The 24879-nt window shown below is 44.5% G+C and overlaps 1 protein-coding gene across 3 annotated transcripts in view; it reads left to right on the forward strand.

Annotated features, from left to right (window-relative positions):
* Positions 1 to 232: 232 nt before the first annotated feature.
* Positions 233 to 24879, forward strand: part of LOC140492232 (uncharacterized) — a 53658-nt gene continuing 29011 nt past the window's right edge. Inside the window, exons 1-9 of one of the 3 annotated variants that reach the window (XM_072591139.1) lie at positions 233 to 594; positions 4827 to 5005; positions 6004 to 6209; positions 7970 to 8107; positions 9588 to 9771; positions 14395 to 14485; positions 17065 to 17166; positions 22436 to 22526; positions 23524 to 23718. In XM_072591139.1, coding sequence (XP_072447240.1) covers positions 492 to 594; positions 4827 to 5005; positions 6004 to 6209; positions 7970 to 8107; positions 9588 to 9771; positions 14395 to 14485; positions 17065 to 17166; positions 22436 to 22526; positions 23524 to 23718 — 1289 coding nt within the window. In that variant the 5' untranslated portion in view covers positions 233 to 491. The other 2 variants (XM_072591141.1, XM_072591140.1) reach the window with 2 other exon arrangements.

Here is a 24879-nt window from a genome sequence, read left to right on the forward strand (position 1 = left end):
TACTTGGATGCTGCCTGAACTGCTGTGCTCTTCCAGCACCACTAATCCAGAATCTGGTTTCCAGCGTCTGCAGTCATTGTTTTTACCTCAGTTTTTTTTAAGGCTGGCTACACTCAAAACGAAGGAATTAAGAGCTGGCTCGAAGCCCATGCTGTTGACTGTGAATCACCTGACTCGGTTTGCTGTTTCCATGACTGCACAGCAGGGAGTTTGCAAACTGAGCAGCTATGTTTGTGGGCTGCGTCGTCGGGGATGTTAGTTATACCATTGCCTGACACACAGCTCACAGTTTAACATTCCTGAGAGGGACACCCAGTGCGCTTGTGTGTCTGAACTCAGATAAGCCGTCGAACTACCTTCAGGAAGACTTCTCTTGGGAGGCTAAGCTGAGGCAGAAGCGTTAAGATGCAGTTGGTCTAGGATCCAAACCAAAGTCACACCCTAAGCCTCTTGGTTGCTCGCTGTGTGTTTCTATGTAGACCAGGTGCAAGATGTCCATGCAGAAGCATCTGAGCGTCACAGACTGCCACAACCGTTCTGTAAGTGCCCTGGGATATCATTTGGCTCGAAGAGAGTTCCTGACCGGCTTTGAGGGTAAGAGTGGGAAATAGCAGACTGTTGTAATCTCAGTATTTCAGATCACCTCACTCACAGAGCACAGGAAGAGAAGCCAAACCGCCACTAACTAAATGCCTTTTACAGGATGCACTGAAGTTCTCCACAGCCAGTAATAAACCTCTGGAATGTGGTAATATAGGCAAATGTGACAACCACAGAAACACAGCAAAGCTGCAAAACTGTCAGAGGATGGATGGTCAGTGAGTCAATTTTAATGATCTTGCCTGAGAGACTACAACATGAATATGAATAGTATGCTGTTTTACAACAAGCTGAATGAGTACGTGTGGCCTCAGTTAAACAATTCAGCACCCCCCAAGTCTGTGGGATATCACCCTCTGAATCAATGTCATAGTGCTCTGGGAAAGATGGAACGTTTTTAATTCAGATTATTGGACTATTTATTGTCATTTGCAACTCTTTCTTGGATTGAGCTGAGACTTCATGTCACCCATTAATTATCCACCTTGCTATTCTTTCATGTCTCAGCCATCACTTATAGAGTCTTAGAGTCATACAGCGCGGAAACAGACCCTTTAGTCCAACTGGTCCATGCCAACCATTTCTTACTGATTTAGCCACGTGGTGCAGCACAGAGGGGAACAAAGAATTCTGACGGTGTCCTTGCTGCAGATACAGTCCCAGCGTAGCCATGCACCATGTGGTGATGAGGTTGACGAGAGAGAAAAGAAGGTCACCTTCTTGCAGCTCCAGTGCTCGAACCAAAGTTTGTCATTTACGGGAATGCTCCATTATGGCACTGCAATATAGAGTCATCGAGATGTACAGCACAGAAACAGACCCGTCGGTCCAACCCGTCCATGCCGACCAGATATCCTAACCTAATCTAGTCACATTTGCCAACACTTGGCCCATATCCGTCTAAACCCTCCTAATCATCTACCCATCCAGATGCCTTTTGAATGTTATAATTGTACCAGCCTCCACCACTCACTCCACCTCTGGCTCATTCCAAACATGCACCTCTGCATGAAAAAGTTGCCCTTCGGTCTCTTTTATATCCTTCCCCTCTCACCCTAAAACTATGCCCTTTAGTTCTAGACTCCTCCACCCAAGGGTCTATTCACCCTTTCCATGCCCCTATCAGGAAACCCCTCAGCCTCCAGGGAAAACAACCCCAGCTCAAACCCTCCACCCTTGGCAACATCCTTGTAAGTCTTTTCTGAACCCTTTTTGCAAATATCTTTCAGGAGAGACGTCAGCCTGAGAATATACAACATAGGTGCAGAAGAGTCGACGTTTCGGGCATAAGCCCTTCATCGGGATTGATGAAGAGTTTATGCCCGAAACATTGATCCTCCTGCTCCTCGGATGCTGCCTGACTTGTTGTGCTTTTCCAGCACCACTCTGATCTCCAGAATCTGCAGTCCTCACTATCTCCTAATATACACCATAGAACAGTACGGGACAGGAACAGATGCTTTGTCCCACCATGCTGTGCCAAACATGGCACCAAATTAAACCAATCCCTTCTGCCTTTGGTTCAAATCCCTCCAGACCTTGTACATTCATGTGCTTATCTAAAAGCCCCTTAAACACCCCTAAAGTACCTGCCTCCATCACCACACCCTGGCAGACTCCTACCACCCTTTTATGTAAAACATCTTCTTTGAAGTTTCCCCCTCTCACCATAATCACATGCCCCCCTAGTTTTAGGCGTCTGAACTTTGGGAAAACAATTCTGACTGTCAACCTTATCTACACCTCTCATAATTTTATAGACTTCTATCAGGTCTCCCCTCAGCCTCTGAGAAAATAATCTTTATTTGTCCACCCGGTCCGTATAGCTCATAACCTCTAACCCAAATAGCATCCTGGTAAACCTCTTTTGCACCGTCACTGAAGCCTCCACATTCTTCTTGTAATGTGGCGACCAGAATTGAACACAGTTATGCCAGCTTCACCAGCAGTGACGAAAGCAGAAATGGCTTAGACAGACTGGAAAAGTGTAATCAGATAGACTGAAGACCTTTCTATCGCCCACATTGTAAGTTTGTGTTTATGTAGGATAGTGAAGGCGGCGTTTGGTATGCTTTCCTTTATTGGTCAGAGTATTGAGTACAGGAGTTGGGAGGTCATGTTGCGGCTGTACAGGACATTGATTAGGCCACTGTTGGAATATTGCGTGCAATTCTGGTCTCCTTCCTATCGGAAAGATGTTGTGAAACTTGAAAGGGTTCAGAAAAGATTTACAAGGAGGTTGCCAGGGTTGGAGGATTTGAGCTACAAGGAGAGGCTGAACAGGCTGGGGCTGTTTTCCCTGGAGCGTCAGAGGCTGAGGGGTGACCTTATAGAGGTTTACAAAATCATGAGGGGCATGGATAGGATAAATTGACAAGGTCTTTTCCCTGAGGTGGGGGAGTCCAGAACTAGAGGGCAGAGGTTGAGGGTGAAAGGGGAAAGATATAAAAGAGACCTAAGAGGGAATGGTTTCACTCAGAGGGTGGTACATGAATGGAATGTGCTTCCAGAGGAAGTGGTGGAGGCTGGTACAATTGCAACATTTAAAAGGCATCTGGATGGGTATAAGAATAGGAAGGGTTTGGAGGGATATGGGTTGGGTACTGACAGGTGGGACTAGATTGGGTTGGGATATCTGGTCGGCATAGATGAGTTGGACCGAAGGGTCTGTTTCCGTGCTGTACATCTCTATGACTCTATATAATCTGCCGTTAGCACAGAATTCAAAAAGTTCGCCCTTGGTACACTCAGACAGGATAGCTGGTAACTTTGAATATTTGTTGTCTGCAAAAGATGGGGATTCTCAGCTGCAGAAACCTTTCAGTGAATGTCTGCACGTGCTCATGCAATGGGACTAAACTGAGCTGTATCATGGCAAATAGTTGACTGGTTTATCTATATTTCAGAATAGATTTAGTGGGAAGGCTTGGACCAGCCAATTCTAGTTCATGTCTGAGCTAAAAGAACACTGGGAGGAATTTAGCAGCAACTTGTTTAGCTCTCCCATTACAGAACCCAGACGGAACTATACGGACGAGACAACAGAAATACTGTGAAAATATCAAACAGTCTACGGCTGCTGGTAATGAAGGTTTCAGTTAGAGAGTGTTAGGGGAGGGAAATACGATCAAAAGTGGATTGTTAAAGTTCCCCTTGTGTACCAGTCACTTACCACTTCAAAAACCTGTCCGATCAATAATAACAAAAAAATACAAAAAATGTAACAGGCAGAGCAAGGGCACATTTCAATAATACAGTATACAATGGGATGTTGGTCAGCCAAGCAAGATAAGCAACTTAGTGAGGTCTGAGTACAAACATTGCTATTGCTTCTCATCTCAATCTAATGAAGTCAATTTAATGTGGATCCCTGACAGGACAGGACTTTGGTCGCAGTGTTTACAGAGAGCCTGTTGTGTCATAACTGTTTGTTTTTGTAGTGACTGTTCCTTGCAGATTGAGCTCACAATTCGGGAATAGAGATTGGGATAGCGAAGCGAAGTGGTCAGAGACAGAATGACCACTTATCAAAAGGGGAAGAAAAACAGCAAACAAAAATCTTAAACAATCCATTGATCCCCACATATTGAGAGTCTCTTCTGCACTGTCGCACCTCTCCCACAATAGCACCAAGGAGCCGGACTATGAGAGTCATGAGAGAAAACTGTCACTCACACTTAATGCATTATTGACATGCAGTGCAGGTATAGATTGGGTGCTCGCTGATCATCCTACCCCAATTTCCTTCATCCTCTTCAGTTTTAAGATGTTGCTGTCCCCAACGTGTGAAATGGTTGACTCACTGATGGATCACGTGTGATCATGTATGAAGCTGCCGTCCTGGTTTGCATCACTCCCGATTTTTACCTTAATTGTACAAAAAAAGATCTGTCATAATGTAAATATTTGTGCAAAATCAGGAAGCGCTTTCATTGAGGGTAATAGAAATTGGGAATTCTTTCCCCCAAAGGCTTGGGAAGCTGGGGGTCAATTGGAACTTTCAAGACTGCGATCTGTAGCATTTTTCTGGGTAGGTTGATCACATGAAATGATGTACTGATGACCAAATGGGATTGGCACACATTACATATTAACCTACTGTCTGGTGGGACGAGGTGCAAGGTTTATTCCTGATCCTGTGTCAAACACAGGCAAAGGGACCCTGAATGTGGAGTGTATTCATTTTGTTTGGGTTGTTTAATGAGCACTTTCTCCTTGCTGTTCAGATGGCGTTATTAAATGGTGGGATTTGGAGACGGGACAGCTGACGTTTTCGGTCTTTGAGCATACCGGTATGGTCACTCAGTTCCTGTACTGGGCAGAACCCAAACTTCTTTTCTCAGCATCAAACGATGGGACCATTGTGGTGTGGACTGTCGGGGCGACAGTCTTTGACCGGATTAAGGTAAGAGCTCCAACCTGGGGTCTCCATTCCCATCTTCAGACTTTGAGCTGGGAACTGGATTTTGCATTTCCATGACATTGGCAGAAGGAAACGATTGTGAAATGCGACCACGGTTAAAAACACAGAAGTTGAAAACGCGGAGTATGATTGAGACTGGTCACTGTTTTAAAGTGAGAAATGTAGCAGTCCATTTGTACATGGGCAAGTCCACCATGCAGCATTGTGGTATTTCTGAACAATCTGCTTGCATGGAACTGGTTGGGGACTAACTAATGACCAGGCCATCAGGGAGAGCTCTACTGTGCAACTTCAGAAGAAGCATGAGATCTTTCACACCCACTTGTGGGCTCACATAGCTCCGTTCAGTAGCTCCTCTGACACACGGTATTTCCAACAATGTTACACACCCCTGACGTTGCACAGGAGTTCCAGCCTGGATTAGATGTTTAAATATCAGGAGTAGGGCTCGAATCCACTACCTCCTGCTTCAAGTGGGTTATTGAGGTTATCTGCAGGACATAGAATTAAAATAATCTGGGAGGTGCATATGTATACTGATTTAGATTCATGGAGGTGGACAATTTGGAATCAGACCCTTCGTCCAACCCATCCAAGCCGACCAGATATCCCAACCTAACCTATTCCCATTTGCCAGCACTTGGCCCATATCCCTCCAAACCCTTCCTATTCATATTCCCATCCAGATGCCTTTAAAATGTTGTAATTGTACCAGCCTCCACCACTTCCTCTGGGAGCTCATTCCGTACACGCACCACCCTCTGCATGAAATTAAAGCAGAAAGAGATCGTTTTCATTTTTTTTAAAAATAAGATCTTCCACGTTCCCTGGCTGTCCGTCCCCTTACAATCAACGAAGCACCTTCCAAGTGCAGTCACTGCTACTGCATCGCAAAACAATCTGTGTTGCACAGTGAGATCCCACAAACAGCATGCAAATTTTACATATCTGCTTCAGTTCACTTTGACTTTCGCTTCCAGTGCAATGCCTCGGTATTTTGCATGGCCATCAATCACCGGAGGCACCAGCTCATCTGCGGATTCAAAAAACAGCTCAGGGTCTTTGCCTTGGATGTCAAGAAGGAGTCCGGTCATGTGTTAGAGTTGGAGACGAGCTTCACCAATCACAGGCACAAAGACATTGTGTCGGCTGTGGTCTGCATCGATACCCGGATATACTCTGCTGGGTGAGTGCCCTTTAATCAAGGAGGGATGAATGAGATCGAGTCCTTTGGTGTGTCTGATACCCATCACTTTATTTAAGTCATGCCGGAGCAAAAATGTACAGATGTGGCCTGAGGCTCGGCATGATATTAATACCAGCCTCCCTCCTCACAGTGAGACCTGGGCTTACTAAGCCGAGAAACTGGAAGTCCAGTTCAACAAGCTCTGAAGACACCCAAACTGTGTTTGAGTAGAATAGAATAACTCTTATTGTCACAGGTACTCAATAGGTACAGTGAAAAGTTTAAACGTCATCAGGTTCATAGCTCCTTGAAAGTGGAGTCACAGGTAGATAGGATAGTGAAGAAGGCGTTTGGTATGCTTTCCTTTATTGGTCAGAGTATTGAGTAACAGGAGTTGGGAGGTCATGTTGCGGCTGTACAGGACATTGGTTAGGCCACTGTTGGAATATTGCGTGCAATTCTGGTCTCCTTCTGACTGGAAAGATGTTGTGAAACTTGAAAGGGTTCAGAAAAGATTGACAAGGATGTTGCCAGGGTTGGAGGATCTGAATGATAGGGAGAGGTTGAATAGTCTGGAGCTGTTTTCCCTGGAGCGTCGGAGGCTGAGGGGTGACCTTATAGAGGTTTATAAAATCATGAGGGGCATGGATAGGGTAAATAGACAAGGTCTTTTCCCTGGGGTGGGGGAGTCCAGAACTAGAGGGCATAGGTTTAGGGTGAGAGGGGAAAGATATAAAAGAGACCTAAGGGGCAACTCTCTCACACAGAGGGTGGTACGTGTATGGAATGAGTTGCCAGAGGAAGTGGTGGAGGCTGGTACAATTGCAACATTTAAGAGGCATTCGGATGGGTATATGAATAGGAAGGGTTTGGAGGGATATGGGCCGGGTGCTGGCAGGTGGGACTAGATTGGGTTGGGATATCTGGTCGGCATGGACGGGTTGGACCGAAGGGTCTGTTTTCGTGTTGTACATCTCTATGACTCTATGACTCTAGAATTGCACCGCTAACTTGGATGTAAAAGTAACCCAGGCCCAGTTTCTTTTGTTACACTGCATAGGATGATCAGGGCGACAGTGATCTCTTAGACCAGTTTCGGTTAATTTGATTTGATTAATGAATATCCATTCATTTGCGCTAGTACGATGTCCAGTCGTCAGCTCCCAAAACCAACTTGTTATTTTAGGAACAGTTCACAGGCAAAGGGAGTTAATAGTAACCAAATGTTTAACATCGCTGGGACATTTAATCTGAAATAACTTCAATTTAAATCATATCTTTTCTCTCGGGTGATGTGTTTGAAGTGTTGGAAATCTTGAAAGGACTCAACACCAGAGAAACAAATTCATTTGGCAGTAAAGATGGGGAGAGCATAATCTTGAAATTATAGCTTGGCTTTTCAGGATTGACATCACATTGCACAAAGGCCCCTTGAAATCTGACACTCCCACCCCTCAATGCTACCATTCAGATCGAGCTTTTAGAACTGAAATAAATAGATTTTCTTTCTGTGAATATATAGAGTGATTCAGAGAAAAGGAAGATAAAAAAGGAGAGGTGCAGGTCACCTGATCTGACTGAACAGCCTCCTCCTGTCCCTATGCTCTACCACCTCTCCCAAAGTGAAGATAAACTAATGGAATCGGACTGGGGCACAGACACTCAGTCAGTCATTGGATGGCTAGAGCAGTCATCTCAAAGAAAGCGTCTAATTTTCTTCCGTGGGCTGACAAATATTTCCACTGCTCTTATTTGACCAGGTATGACAAGAAATTCATCGTGTACAACACCAGCTCATACCCAAACAGCAGAAGCCTGCAGGTCGTGCACTGCAACCCCAATGCTCACGATGCGGGTATCACAAACTTGATGGTGGTTCAAGAACACGAGAGCACAAGGTATTTCCACGAGGACTCTTGCCAGTTGTTATAGATGCACCATAGAAAGCATCCTACCTGGATGCGTCGCAGTGTGGTTTGGCAACTGCTTCTCCCAACAGCTCAAGAAACTATGGAGAGTCATGAACACAGCCCAGTTCCACCACGCAAACCATCCATTAACTCCATCAGTACTTCTCACTGCCTCAGGAAAGCTACCAACATGACCAAAGACCCTCCCACCCCCATTGTACTCTCTTACACCCTGTTCCATCAGGCAGAATTTATAAAAGTTTGATTGTACGCACAATCAAATTCAAGAACAGCTTCTTCCTCGTTGTCATCAGACTTTTGAACAGACGTGTCAAATGTTAAGGAGCCAATAGGGACTGCAAATACTGAAAGTCAGAGTCTATACATATGAAATGTTAATGTTGACCCCTCTCTCTCACTCTGCACCTTCTCTGTGGCTGTAACACTGCACTTTGTTCTGCTACCCTGATGCACTTTTTATAGTACGGTCTGCCTATATAGCACATAAAACAACACTTTCACTGTTTCTCGGTATGTGACAACAGTAAATCAATCAATTAATCAAGATAAGTGCAGCGGTGAGGCCTCACTAACCAGTTTAGCAGAGGATTACTCCTGCTTGTGAATGGAGGAAGGAGGACGACTGTGCAAGTTCATAGGCTCCTTGAAAGTGGAGTCACAGGTGGATAGGATAGTGAAGGAGGCGTTTGGTATGCTTTCCTTTATTGGTCAGAGTATTGAGTACAGGAGTTGGGAGGTCATGCTGCGGCTGTACAGGACATTGGTTAGGCCACAGTTGGAATATTGCGTGCACTTCTTGTCTCCTTCTGACTAGAGAGATGTTGTGAAACTTGAAAGGGTTCAGAAAAGATTGACAAGGATGTTGCCAGGGTTGGAGGATTTGAGCTATAGGGAGAGGCTGAACAGGCTGGGGCTGTTTTCCCTGGAGCATCGGAGGCTGAAGGGTGACTTTACAAAATTGTGGGGGGGGCATGGATAGGGTAAATAGACAAAGTCTTTTCCCTGGGGTGGGGGAGTCCAGAATTAGAGGGCATAGGTTTAAGGTGAGAATGGAAAGATATAGAAGAGACCTAAGGGGCAACATTTTCACGCAGAGGGTGGGTTGTGTATGGAATAAGCTGCCAGAGGAAGTGTTGGAGGCTGGTACAATGACAACATATAAAAGGCATTTGGATGGGTATATGAATAGGAAGGGTTTGGAGGGATATGGGCCAGGTGCTGGAAGGTGGGACTAAATTGGGTTAGGATGTCTGGTCGGCATGGACGGGTTGGACCGAAGGGTCTGCTTCCATACTGTACATCTCCAGGCCTCTATGATGGAGGTGAGGGTGTGCGTGAGATGATGACTATGCAAAAAAGGAGGGAGTTACTTGGACTGACCTGACAGTGTTTGCCACCGAGACAAGCATTCAAGTTTTAATGTACTGTCACTCTTCACCCAATGCAGGTTGATGACTGGTTCCTTCGATAAAAGCGTGAGGGTTTGGTCGCAGGATGGACAGCTGATCATAAAGCTCCCTCACTTTCCCCAGTTTATAAGCAGCCTCTGCTTTGTGGCCTGTGTGAACTCAGTGTGGATCTGCAGCGGCCTTCCATCCCCTTCCATTTTCGACCCAAGCTCAGGAGAGATTGTGAGTGCACCTGTTCTTTCTCTCCTGGAGAAAAAAAAACTTGTAATTCACAAAGAATTTCTGACCGACGGGTCAGCCACTGCTGATTTTGGTGACCAACTATCATTCATTCTGCCTTCTCTATCGGAGCAGTTTCTCACTAGATTATCACGGCCCATTCAATACCTCTCTCAAGTAACCTAGGGGTTTTTTATTCATTCATGGGATATGGATGTCACTGGTTAGGCCAACATTTATTGCCCAGAGGGCAGTTAAAAGTCAACCATTTTGCTGTGGGTCTGGAGTCACATGGAGGCCAGACCAGGTAAGGATGGCAGTTTCCTTCCCTAAAGGACATTACTGAACCAGATGGGCTTTTCCCAACAATCAGTAATAGATTCATGGTCATCATTAGACTCTTAGCTTCCAGACTTTAATTGAATTCAAATTCCATCATCGGCTGCGATAGGATTCAAACCCCGATCTCCAGAATATTATCGGTGTCGCTAGATTCACAGTCCAGTGATAATACAATTAGGCCATTGCCTTCCCTTCAATCTGCAGTGAAGCTGGGGAGACTACTCAACTGTAGTAATACCATAGCCCACCTTCTGATATCCACAAACCAGAAGAAAAAATGAGTTTGCATTTATGTAGCTCCTAATCACATCTGACGAAGCCAGTTCACTTTTTCTTCAATGTTGTTATGTAATAAAACACAGCAGCCAATGTGGTCAGAGCAAGGTCACAGAAAACCATGTGCTTTCAGTGATGTTGACTGAACGTTGACTTGGACACTGTGGAACTGTTTTGAAGAAGGGTCACTCAACCCAAAACGTTAACTCTGATTTCCCTCTTCATGGATGGTGCCGGACCTGCTGAGCTTTTCCAGCGATTTCTGTTTTTGTGGCATTTCAATAGAGTTGCCAAACCTTCAAGATTGCCCACAGATTTAAGATTAATCTCTCCTGTGAGTTGCAAGGTAGAAAACGTACAGAGAGCATTTAAAAATATATAAGTTACATACAAAGGTATGAATTAGGAGCAGAAAGAGGTCACTTTGTCCTTTGAGTCTAATCCGTCATTCAATATGGTTGTTGCTGATCCATTAATGTTCTGAATTCCACATAACATTGGATTCCCATCTTCTTCCAATGTTGTACATTGCTGAAAATTCTGTTCATTCATGTCCTTGAAGGCCATAGTGTCCCCTAGTTCTGGACTCAACCACAAGAGGAAATATTACTTCCACATCCGTTTTGTCTAGACCATTCATGATCACACTTCAATCAAATGACCGCTCACTCTTCTAACCTCCAGTGAAAGCAGCCCCAGCCTGTCCAACCTATCTTCACGAGATCCCATAAGAGGTATCAACCTTCTCTGAATTGTATCCTGAAATGCATTTATACCCTTTCTTCAAAAAAGAGACCAAAACTGCACTGAGTGTTTGAGATACGGTCTCACCACATAACCTAATGGACCACAATATCTAGATTTAGTATGCTCAATTCCTCTCATAGTAAAGGATAGCAAGCTATTCATCAATTTAATGATGCTGTACCTGTATACTAGCATTTTGTATATGTGTAGTATACAAACACCTTGGAATTCTGTTCTTGTCCTCACTGGAGTGATATTCTACTTTTTATTCAACTTGCCAAAGTGAACAATTTCACTTTTTCCCATATTGTACTCCATCTGCCAGATTTGTGCCCACTCACCTGACCTATGTTTATCCATCTGCATCCATGTCATGTCATCCTCTCAATACATTTTCTTGCCCATCGTTAAATCACCAGCAAACTTAGCTGCCAAGTCTTTGAAACCCTCATCCAAGTCATTGATATAAAGAGGTGGTCAAGGACCTACACAGGCCTCTCTAGGATCTTAACTAAAGACAATGCACTTCAGATGCTGGCAATGTGAAATAAAAGCAGAGATTGCTGGAGAAACTGCAGGTCTGGCATCAAATCTGAAGAGAAAAAGAGTTAACAGTTTTGAATCTGGTATGCCTCTTCTTCAGAACTGGTTCCCTCTGTCCGATGGCAAGTGACTAGGAGGAAATGTTGAAAATGACTGTTCCCATGTACCTATTCTCTTAGCATACTGGAAAAGAATCCAGTAAACAATTGCAGTGTTAGCTTTACATCCAGAGGACTGGAATATAAGGACACGGACATTTTGCTGCAGGTATATAAGACTCTGGTCAGACCCCTATTGGAAATCTAAGCAGATCAAGGCACAACACCTTAGGAAGGACAGACTGACCTTGGAGGGATTACAATGTAGATTTACAGGAATGATACCTGAACTTTTGGGATTGAGTTATGAGGAAGCATTATGCAAATTTGACCTGTTTTCTCGAGAATTTAGAAGCTTAAAGGATGATCTCATCAGAGTCTTCAAGATATTGATGAGAAAAGACCGCGTTGATAAAAATGAACTATTTTCATTGGTTGTGGATTCTAGGTCAAAGGGCCATAGTCTGAGAATTAGGCCCATTCTGTTCAGAGGAGCTGTTAGGAAGCACTTCTACGCACAAATGGTGGGGGATGTTGGTAACTTTCTTTCACAAATGGCAGTGGGTGCAGGATCAGTTATTTATTTTATAGATTTTGTTTTATTATGAAGCGAAGGTCTTACGGGATATAGGCCAAAGGCAGATATGTGGAGTTGGGCCACAGATCAACCATAATCTCATTGAATGGTGTTCCAGACTCAAGGGGCTGAATGGCTTACTGCTGTTCCTATATTCCTATTGTAAATGGTAGTAGTCATGGGTTTGAAAGGTATTGTCTGAGGAGAATGTATGTAATTCTGTCCCCCTGTTATCTGAAGGATACTATTAAATTAGAGAGGGCTCAGAAAAGAGTTACTAAGATGCTGCCGGCAATGGAGGGTTTAAGTAATAAAAATAGGCTGGGACATTTTCCACTGGAGCGTCGTAATTTGAGGGTTGACCTCATAGATTTGGAGGTGCCAGTGTTGGACTGCGGTGAACAAAATTAAAAATCACACAACGCCAGGTTCTAGTCCAACAGGTTTATTTGAAAGCACTAGCTTTTGGCGCACTGCTTCTTCATCAGGTATTGTGGAGTATAAGATTATAAGACACAGAATTTATAGCAAAAGTTTACAGTGTGATTTAAGTGAAATGATATATTGAGAACTGAAGAACTATTCTTAAGAACTGAAACCAACATGGTCAGTCCAAAAGATGAGAGACTTAACAAGCAATCCAGGTCATTTTCAATATATCATTTCAGTTACATCACACTGTAAACTTTTGCTATAAATTCTGTGTCTTATAATCTTATACGCCATAATAACTGATGAAGGAGCAGTGCTCCGAAAGCTAGTGCTTCCAAATAAACCTGTTGGACTATAACCTGGTGTTTTGTGATTTTTCACTTTGACCTAATAGAGGTTTATAAAATCATGAGGGATAGAGACAAAATGAATAGCAAAGTCCTTTCCCTGTGGTGTTCAAACCTCGGGGGCATATTTTAAAGGTGAGAGGAGAAAGATTTAAAAAGGACATGAGAAGCAATTATTTTACACAGAGAGTGGATCGTGTGTGGAAGGAGCAGCCAGAGGACGTGGTGGGTGTGGGTACAGTTGCAACATTTAAAAGACATTTGGATAAGGTCATGATTAGGAAAGGTTTGGGGAGATATGGGCCAAACGCAGACAGGTGGGGCTAGTTTGGGATGATGGTCAGTGTGGTCAAGTTGGACTGAAGGGTCTGTTTCCAAGCTGTATGATTCTCAGACTTGGTGGACTTCTGAGGTGCCTCATGTAGTTGGTACACAGTGCTGTTACTGAGCATCGGTGGTTGAGGTCTAAATGTTTGTGGATGTATTTGACCATTCCTTCAGTGTTGCTGGGTCAAAGTCTTCCTCCCAAATGGCATCATGGGCCTAACTACACCAGATGGCCTGCAGCAGTGTAAGAAGTCAGCTTCGAACCAGGTGGGGACTTGTTGATTAAAAAAAATTATTTCCACGTTGAGTCAAACAACACGGAAACAAACCCTTCAGTCCAACCAGTCCATGCCGATCACATACCAAAAGTTTTACAGCACAATGGTAGTGTCACTAACTCTAGTGCTGGAAAGACTGGATTCAAGTTCCATCTGGCCCAGAGATGTGCCACACCGAACAGTTTGATTCAAAGTACCGACTCTCAATCAATGAAACTGAGCTGTGGTTGTGTTCAGGGGTACAGTTTATAACGCTTCAGCCTGGAAATAAATGTAAGACCAAGTAAAGATTGACTTCAGTATTGTCCTTTCACCGGCTGCTTTTGATGTTATTACATCAATGGCATTCGATCAATGGCATTCCCCTGGGCACGGTGGCACTGGGTTCAATTCCCACCTCAGGCGACTGACTGTGTGGAGTTTGCACATTCTCCCCGTGTCTGCGTGGGTTTCCTCCGGGTGCTCTGGTTTCCTCCCACAGTCCAAAGATGTGCAGGTCAGGTGAATTGGCCATGCTAAATTGCCCGTAGTGTTAGGTAAGGGGTAAACGTAGGGGAATGGGTGGGTTACGCTTCGGCGGGTCGGTGTGGACCTGTTGGGCCGAAGGGCCTGTTTCCACACTGTAAGTAATCTAATCTAATCCTCACTTTGTTTTCCAGGTTTCTGAGTCTGTTGAAACTTTCCAAACGCATGAGACTAGACAACAATTCCATCAACTGGTCAGTATCCCAGAGACTAATCATGTGATCGGTAAGGAGTTATATGGACACACTCTCTTTAATAATTTTGCCAGGAGTGTTTGCTATGACCAGGTGAGGAGCTGAAACCAACACCTCGCTTTTCACCCCCTCCTTGATCTGTTGCAATGTTTATTTTTATTTCTCCTTCAGATATACAACTTGACACTTCAATTAAAATTGAAAAATGTGGTGCTGGAAAAACACAGCAGGCAGCATCCGAGGAGCAGGAGAACCGACGTTTCGGGCATAAGCCTTTCTTCAGGAAACAATTAAAATGTTGTTTGCCAGAACATGGCAGAGTCAATATTTCGAGGATTTTCTTTACCTCCTTTCCCTGAAAATAAATAAAAAGGTACCATGTACATAAACACAGGTAATATGGTTAAAAGAGAAGTTAGACTAAAAGTGCAAGCTAGAAGATACAGCCTGGCAAAGGATAATACATAGGGTGGTCTGATGTCTGTTGCTCTGGCGTTTTAGTGTGCATTAATCTTGCATGGGCATCTCCGAAATCCTGCAAGAAATGCAATCTGAAGATGTTCTCTCAATCACTCCTGCAAAAGACGAAATACATTTTCCTGAACATGGCAAGTGGATTTTTTAAAAACAACTGGTTCTTGGCAGAGTTCCCACCAGGGCTCCTGATTCTGAGTTTCAAATCTATGACTTCCATCCACTGACTCCGTGTACACTCCCCACTGCCTCGGGAAGGCAGCCAACATCGTCAAAGTCCCCTCCCACCCTGGGTATACCCTCTTCCATCATGCAGAAGGTACAACAGCCGAAACACACATACCAACAGATTCAACAACACCTTCTTCCCTGCTGTTGTTAGATTTCTGAATGGACCTCTCAAATTTTAAATTTAAAGTTGATCTTGCTGTTTCTGCACCTTCTCTGCACATTGTATTCCTCATTCTGTTCTATTACCCTCACGAATTCTGTATCAATCATAAAGGCCCATAGTCAGCCCTTCAATCAGTGCCAGAGTGATGCTGTATCTGGCCACAGTGCAACAGGAGATGTGAACTGATTAATGAGTTGGACATCTGCTTTGTTTTTATATTCATTCTTGGCTCGGCCCAGCATTTATTGCCCATCCCTAATTACCCAGGGGACATTAAGAGTCAACCACACTGCTGTGGGTCTGGAGTCACTTGTAGACCAGACCAAGTGAGGATAGCAGTTTCCTTCCCTAAAGGACATGGGTGAACCAGATGGGTTTTTAACACAGTTGGAGGTGGTTTAGTGGCCATCGTTAATGAATCACTTTGTTCCATATTTTTATTGAATGCGAATTGTATTTATTACCATGTTGGGATTCAAATACATACCCCCAGAACATTAAGCTGGGTCTCTGGTTTACTAGTCCAGTGACTTTCCCAATATTAGATTAGATTGTTTTTGTTTATTAGATTGCTTACAGTGTGGAAACAGGCCCTTCGGCCCAACAAGTCCACACCGACGCGCAACCCACCCTGACCCATTCCCCTAACACTCCGGGCAATTTAACTTGGCCAATTCACCTAACCTGCATATTTTTGGACTGTGGGAGGAAACCAGAGCATCCAGAGGAAACCCACACAGACACGAAGAGAATGTGCAAACTTCACACGGTCAGTCGCCAAAGGTGGGAATTGAACCTGCGTCTCTGGCACTGTGAGGCAACAGTGCTAACCACTGTGCCACCGTTCCACCACCTCCCCAGTGCTTGCAGAAGGCCAGTTTCAGAAAGTATCCATGCATGGCCATAAGGGTAGGGTGGGATCTGCTATAGAGCTGCAGGATCTGTTATAGAGCTGCAGGATATGAGCAACCCAAAGAACTGACTGTCAAGCCAATGCAAAAGGTGAATCTCTGTTTGAGATTTTGGAAAAGAACCGACAGGAAACTAGCCACCAAGATACATGATTAGAGTGGTGCTGGAAAAGCATAGCATCCAAGTAGCGGGAAAATCGACATTTCGGGCAAAAGCCCTTCATCAGGATTACCTGATAAAGGACTTTTGCCCAAAACGTCAATTTTCCTGCTTCTTGGATGCTGCCTGACCTGCTATGGTTTTCCAGCACCACTCTAATCCTGACTCTAATCTTCAGCATCTGCAGTACCCACTTCCACCAAAAGACATGACCAACTATCACTAGTATCCATACACACAGACGAAGAGGGACACCAGTTCGACTGGGACAATACATCCATCCTAGGACAGGCTAAACAAAGACACTCACAGGAATCCCTGGAGGTCTGGCATTCAAACCAGAACTCCAAAAACAAACATATAGATTTGGACCCCATTTATCAACCTGTTAGAAAAAGAACCCGAAATGGCATCACCCACCACAACAACAAGACCCATCAACAGCAAGTGGGACAGAACACCAATACTTCACCAGAGGCTCACTGATGATGTTACCTAGATGGTGACGAAACGTCTGAAAATGAACCCATCAGCTCAACGAGCGAACTGACAACCAGAAGGATCTTTGTTTCAGTTCAGACACTGGAGTATTACATTTCTACCATCCCTCCCTGTGTAAATGCGCCCTGGGTTGAGTTGATATTTAACCTTTGCACACCTTTTCATAACAGGTTCCAGCAGGCAGCACAGAGATGTGACCGTGTGGAAATACAACAAGATGGGCTGCGTCACCGTCTTACAAAGCAAGCTGCCCGTGGAGTGCCTGACTTACAGTGAGTACAGTGCAACACCAGCAGAGGCTATTAGAATGTTCCAGTTCACTGTCAGTACTACGGGATGGCATGGTGACTTAGTGGTAAACACTGCTGCCTTGCAGCACCAGGGACCCGGGTTTGATCCCAGCCTTGAGCGACTGTTTGTCTAGGGTTTTCACATTCTCCCTGTGTCTGCGTGGGTTTCCTCCGGATGCTCCAGTTACCTTCCACAGTCCAAAGATGTGCAGGTTTAGGTGGATTGGCCATGGGAAATGCAGGGTGATAGGGTAAGGGTTGGGATGCTTTTTGAAGGGTTGGTGTGGACTCGATTGGCTGAATGGCCTGTGTCCAGACTGTAAAGATTCTAAGATACCAGCAAGGCTAAGCCCCTCAGTTCATTGATGAGTTTCACATTTAAAGTCTGCGTTCAGTAAAATGGTGGGACTAGAGGCCAATAAGATCCCTTGAGGTGATTGATTGCATCCTGGGATAGGAAAGGAAGTACAATTCAAGATGTCGATGTATTCTATAGAATCTATAGATTCTGGAAAATTGTCAGGTGACTGGAAAACTGCCAATGTACCGCCCTCATTCAAAAAGGGAAGGAGACATAAAATAGGTGACTATAGGCCAGGCAAGTCAACAGCAGTCTTCGGGACAATGTTCGAGTCTGTTATAAAAGATGCAATAACAAAGCATTCAGAAATGCATAATATTATCAAACAGAACAAGTATGGCTTCAGAAAGGGGGAATCATGTGTGAACTGGAGGGAGATGAGAATTTTATTTAACGTTGTGAATTGTTATCACATAGGAACACAATCCCTGAAGATGTCATGAAAGTGGATGTCACGCATTGGGCGGCATGGTGGCTCAGTGGTTAGCACTGCTGCCTCACAGCACCAGGGTCCCAGGTTTGATTCCAGCCTCGGACGACTGTCTGTGTGGAGTTTGCACATTCTCCTGTGTCTGCATGGGTTTCCTCCGGGTGCTCCGGTTTCCTCCCACAGTCGCAAAGATGTGCAGGTTAGGTGAATTGGCCATGCTAAATTGCCCATGGTGTTAGGTGCGTTAGTCAGAGGGAAATGGGTCTGGATGAGTTAATGTTTGGAGGGTCGGTGTCGATTGGTTGGGCCAAAGGGCCTGTTTCCACACTGTAGGGAATCTAATCTAGATGCAATTTTCTGGCATTATAACCTCCCTCTGTTCTTTGTGACAGCCTGAATTTTCGGTGCTAAATCAGGAAAATTCAACGCTGAGAAAATGCCCACAATTTTTCCTGCTTTGTGAAAAGAACATCTGATAAGCCATGTAGCATTAATCCTGTAATGCTGTTCCTCAAATTTATATGAACAGACAGTTAGAGAATTTGCAAATGGTCACAACAGCATTTCTTTTATCTCAAAAAATTTAAAAGCCTGGGGATTTGAGTGACTTAAACTTGACACTTCCTCTGAAGTTATCCTCGATTTGTTCACATTCTTGACAATCCCAGACGGAACTTTGTCTCTTCCAAGGAGACTTCTTCCAAAAGGTGTGGAACATTTCCAAATAATTCAGTTCATTTCCTCAAATGCCTAAAGTCTGTGAATCATGTTAGAAATCCCAGATATGGAAAATTGCACCATTCTCTGTGAATCACAGATTTACAACATGCAACCTGTCCCCTGTACCCATACTGTCCACCCACACCCCATGTAAATGGTGAGGCATTGGGTTTTGCTGGCAGGACTTCAGGATCTGCGGCTGCAGTGCAGAACCGTCACAACTTTCCTAACATTAAGTTTATGGTTCTAATCGTAACAAATAAAAGGACAGGAAAAAAAATAAATACAAGTTCACAGGGAAAGAGCAGTGAAGTGAGACTAATTGTATTACTCACTCAGAGAGGCAAATTAGACAGGATGGGCTGTAAGATGATTTAATTTGACCACTTCCAAATCTATTCAAAACTGAAAAAATGTTCCACATTTCAGCAAGATGCTCTCTGAGGATCCCTGTGGAAGATTGGACATTATTATTCTTGATGGGGAGGTGCCAGTGTTGGACTGGAGTGGACAAAGTTAAAAGTCACACAACACCAGGTCATAGTTCAACGGGTTTATTTGAATGCACTAGCTTTCGGAGCACTGCTCCTTCATCGGGTAGCTGTGACTAGCTATCTGATGAAGGAGCAGCGCTCTGAAAGCTAGTGCTTCCAATTAAACCCATTGGACTATAACCTGGTGTTGTGTGATTTTTAACATCATTATTCTTGTGAACAGAAATTATCAATCAAATTCGATGTTAATGCCGCACCAGAGCCGACTGAAGTTCAGACATTTTGGGTGAAAGAGTGTGGACACACATGATTATCCTCACGTCACTACTCTGAAAAAGCAAACACTTTCAGAATGTGGTTTGCCGTTTTGGTTGCAGTTCATTTTCAAACTCGAGTGAATTTGGTCCTAATGGATCCAGTCACTTCATCTATCAGTCCTGCCATTCCAGGAAACGGTCTGGTGAGTCACTTTGTGTTCCCTCCATTGTCAGAACATCTTACCCATGCATGAATATGCCTTTGGGTGTCTCAACATTGCAGCAGTGACTACAATCCCAGGCACACTGATTGTCCAAAAGCATTTTGAGATGTGCTTTAGGATTCCTGAGGATGTGAAATCATAGAATCCCTAAGGTATGGAAGCAGCCTGTTCAGCCAATCGAGTCCATACCAACCCTCCGAAGAGCATCTTACCCAGATCTAACCTATCCCTGTAACCTTGCATTTCCCATGACTAATCAACCTAGCCTGCACATCCTTGGACACCATGGAGCAGTTTAGCATGGCCAATCCAACTTAACCTGCACAGTTTTGGACTGTGGGAGGAAACCGGAGCACCTGGAGGAAACCCACGCAGACACGGGGAGAATGTGCAAACTCCACACAGACAGTCACCCAAGGTCCCTGGTGAGAAAAACAAAATTTTGCTTGCACTCCTGACTTATCTCATCATCCAATCCTCCGCAATGTAGGGATCCTTTAAAGCAGTGGTTGTCTGGACTTAACTTTCTCCTAATCCCATTCCTCGATGATCCCTCTACTCGCTGACCTACATTGGCTCATTGACAATGCCTTGATTTTAAAATTCTCATCCTTTATTTACAATTACTTCCATAGCTCCACCTCTATAATCTCTGCCAACTCCTTCAGCTCCATAACTCTACAAGATGAATAACGATGAGATTATCAACTCTTATATCAAACGCAGGGATGCAGATTTTGATCTGAGTGGTGATAGACTGGGAAAGGGGAGAGGTCTAAATATCCTGGGAGTCATCCTGCACAGTGGCTGTAAGTGAGCATGCAAGTGCAGGAGGCAGTGTGGAAAGCAAATAACAGGTTGACTTTCATAATGAGAGGATTGTTCTTATTGTGGGAGTGGCTCAGTGGTTAGCCCTGCTGCCTCACAGCGCCAGGGGACCAGGTTCGATTCCAGCCTCGGGCACGTTCTCCCCGTGTCTGCGCGGGTTTCGTCTGGGTGCTCTGGTTTCCTCCCACAATCCGAACATGTGCAGGTTAGGTGAATTTACCATACTAAACTGTCTGTTGTGGTGGGGGGCATCAATCCTGCCATCCCAGTAATCAGTCTGACAAACTCTTAACACTCCCTGCATAGCCAGAACATCTTCTCTCAGATAAGGAGATCAAATCTGCACACAGTGCTCCAGATATTGTCTCACCAACACCCCACGTAATTGCCACAAGACATCTCTGCTCCTGGATCAAATCTCCATTGAATCCCCCCAGTGTGGAAACAGGCCATTTGGCCCAACAAATCCACACTGACCCTCCAAAGAGTAACCCAATCAGACATGTTCCCCCTACCCTATTACTCTACATTAACCCCCTGATTAATGCACCTAACCTATTCATCCCCAGACACGACAGATAATTGAGCATGGCCAATCCACCCTAACCTGCACATATTTGGACTGTGGAAGGAAACAGGAGCACCCGGAGGAAACCCACACAGACACGGGGAGAATGTGCAAACTCCACACAGACAGTCGCCCGAGGCTGGAATCGAACACAGGTTCCTGGCGCTATGAGGCAGCAATGCTAACCACTGAGCAAAGGTGAGGACTGCAGATGCTGGAAACCAGAGTCTAGGTTAGAGTGGTGCTGGAAAAGCACAGCAGGTCAGGCAGCATCCGAGGAGTAAGAGAATCAACGTTTCGGGCAAAAGGCCTTCATCAGGACTAGAGGCAGGAATCCTCCAGGGTGGAGAGATACATTGGGGGGGGGGGGGGGAGCGGCGGGGGAGCGGCGGGGGAGAATGCAGCAATGAGTACAGTAGGTGAATGGGGGTGGGGATGGAGGTGATAGGTCAGAGAGGAGGGTGGGGCAGATAGGTAGGAAGGGAGATTGGCACTGAGCCTAATCATTGGGCGCTTTCAGTTGCCTATGTGTAGTGTCTTCCCTTCCCTTCCTTCCATACCTTCCCTTCAATTCTGCACATTTCCACATCCTTTCAGACACTTCTTAAACAGACATTTGACAATGCCTTTGGTCATCTGGCCTAATAATGGTTTATGTTGTGATGTGTTTTATAATCTTTCTCCTGAAATACCTCAGGATATTTGTTGTATAACCTGAAGGGGTGAATTGACATCATTAAGTCTCTACACATCAGGATCTAAAGAACTGTTCGGACCCTTGTGGAGCAGTGGTAATGTCCCAACCCTTGAGCCAAGAGGCTTGGGTTCGGGCCACGCCTGCAGTGACATGTATTAACATCTCGAAACAGGTTGGTTCGAAAGTAACTGTAAAGGACTGTCGTTAGGAAGAGTCGACCTGTTCCGTGTTTGTTACTAAGCAGTCATGCTTCACTTATCCGTCAGTTGAACATACTGTCTAAAAGATATCATTATGAATTGTAGATTTAGTATGAAGTAATATGTAATAAACCGATTCACTGTTCATTCAGACTGAGTCTGTCTTCAGCCAGGACTTTGTGTGAGCATACTTCCTCTCAGATGAATACCAACAAGACAGTTAGATGGCAAGGATTCTACTCAAAGCTTCTCAGCCCCACCATTATAATATGTTTTGTTACAGGTGTTATATAAAAGTACACAGTTATTGTTCTTGTACTGAGACAGGCTCACAGCTGTGCGAGCCAGATCAATGTCCTGTACCACACTAAACAGGACATGTGCACGCTGGTGCAGCATCTATTCTGTTTAAGTGAATTCGAATTTAATAAAGTGATTATCTTAATCACACCATGTGCCCTTTCCTCCTCAGCCCAGAAGGAGCCTATTCTCTTTTTCAGTGGACACAGTGACGGGATGATTCTAAAATGGGAACAGCAGCAGTCATCATACTTTCTGTACAGGTCAGAATATTTGTGGAAACTCGCTCTTTATAGTGCCTACTGCCCCTTCTCCAGGGGTTAATTGAGGTACTCCCTCATATACCTCAGCCCCACTTGACTGTGAACATTCAAAGCCCTAGTGAAGCCATCTGATGATGGAAGAGGACACCATGAAGGAATACCTGGGTCTGTTGTAAATAACTAGCATGAGATTGATTGCAACAATTAGTCAACCATTCCATCATCAATGTATCAGATGACCATTCTCACAGGGTGGGAGTTGCAGAGACATGGGGCTGGGTGGGTTTCAGGGAGAGCGGGTGCAAGAGCGGGGGTTAACTTTCTGAAACTACCTCCTTGCCCCCATCCAAAACATCCCCCCACCCCCACCACCACACCACCCGCACCAAACTGAACAGGCAGATTCTTCCGGTGTTACAATCACCTGACTTGGCTGCTAGTGAGACAAGAGATCAGGGATGAATTGAAGCCCTTAGGTGGCAATGAACTGACCACTTAAGAGCTCTAGATGGTGGCGGGTTCCCAATGGACCTCTTCATTCAGAACTTCATGAGTGCAAGGGCCAACATATCCCTATTATTTCTTCTTCTTGTAACCTCTCTCTCCAACTCCAGTGGGGGAGCTTTCTGCCTTTAGTCTTGTTTCACCTTGCAATTCTCCTGACCCAAGCCCATATTTCTGCAACTAATTGTTACTTTAAAATTGAGTTGGGACAGAGGCCTATTTTCACTCGAAGCCAACGCACTAGAAGCTCACTCTGAATCCCCTCAGTAGGTTTATACCTGCAATAACTCTCGACACTGGACTGCACATTCTTTAGCTGTAAGTGTCAGTAGTCCCTCACATGATTCATTTCAAAAGATCATTTTCCCTCTAACCAGCTCCCCTCCCCTCCAAGTTAATTTTGAAATTCATCTTCGCATACACTTTATCATCGTTGTGAGCCACATTGTGACGACTGACCAGCTAATGTGATGTTTTCTTCCTCCCCTTTCAGTCATGAAATGTTCAATATGTTTGAAATACAGTCCAGGGGAGTGGCCAGGCACAATACCATCAAACTGAGAAGGAATGCCAGTCAGCGAAAAGCCCATTCAGCCGACCATCTTGTCAATGCTGCCCTGAATGGGGATAAGGAATCACCTGCAGTCGCAGCATCTAAAAAGACCACGCAACCACCTAGTTTCACCAGGTAAAGGGATCTCCATTTGGTTTGATTTATTATTGTCACATGTACCTAGGTACAGTGACAAGTTTTTGTTTTGTGTGCAGTACAGGCAGGTCATACCAGCCAAAGTGCATCAGGGTAATACAACAGAGCGAGGAAGACAACGTTACAGCTGCAGAGAAGATGCACAGAGAGCAAGATAGACATTAACTTCAAAATTTGAGAGGTCTATCCAGAGCTAATAATAGCAGGGAAAAAGCTGTTCTTGAATCTGTTGTGCATGTATGTAAGTGTCTATATCTTCAGCCAGACGGAAGAGGGTGGGAGGTGGAAGAGAGTATAACTGGGGTAGGAGGGGTCTTTGGTCATGTTGATTGCTTTCCCAAGATAGCAAGAAGTCAATAGATGGGAGGTTGGGTTGTGTGAGGGACTGAGCTGTATTCCTAACTCTCAGTAGTTTCTCACACTCCTGGGCAGAGCAATTGCCAGCACAGAACCATGATGCATCTGGATAGAATGCTTTCTATTGTGCATTTCTGTAAAAATCAGTAAAAGTCTTTATGAACATGCCAAATTTCCTCAGTCTCCTGAGGAAGTCGAAGCGTTGTTGTGCTTTCTTAACTGTTGCGTCAATGTGGGTGGACCAGGATAGTTTAGGCACAGTTAAGGTAAGGTAAGGTAAGGTAAGACAACAAATACAGAGCTCTCTGGGTGGCAAAGGAGATAAAAATTAAAATAAAGAATCAACAGTGTGCTGATCACAGGTGTCAGGCGGTAAATGCAATTGAGAACCAAGATTATTGCAGATGGTTCAGGAGGGAGGTGAGAAATCAAATATAGGAAGCAAAGAGGGATTATGAAACAATACTGGCAGCTAACAGGAAGGGAAATCTACAAGCACATCAATTGTAAAAGGGTGACCAAAGGAAGAGTTGGGCAGATTAAGGAGCAAGAGGAAGATTTTCACTGCACTTAGGTACACGTGACAAGAAATAAATCAAAACAAATCATTTACGCTGAGAGGTTAGAATAATGACTGCATGGATACTTTGTATCTGTCTTTACTTTATGCATTGTTTAAAAGATAAAGAAAGACTTGATACAAAAGAATATACACCAGCATCACTTCTGTTCTTAATACCTTTCAAGACTACTTACTTCTTGAAGGACAAAGTAGCACCGTCA

The sequence above is a fragment of the Chiloscyllium punctatum genome, chromosome 20 (assembly GCF_047496795.1).
Source record: "Chiloscyllium punctatum isolate Juve2018m chromosome 20, sChiPun1.3, whole genome shotgun sequence".
Lineage (NCBI taxonomy): Eukaryota > Metazoa > Chordata > Chondrichthyes > Orectolobiformes > Hemiscylliidae > Chiloscyllium > Chiloscyllium punctatum.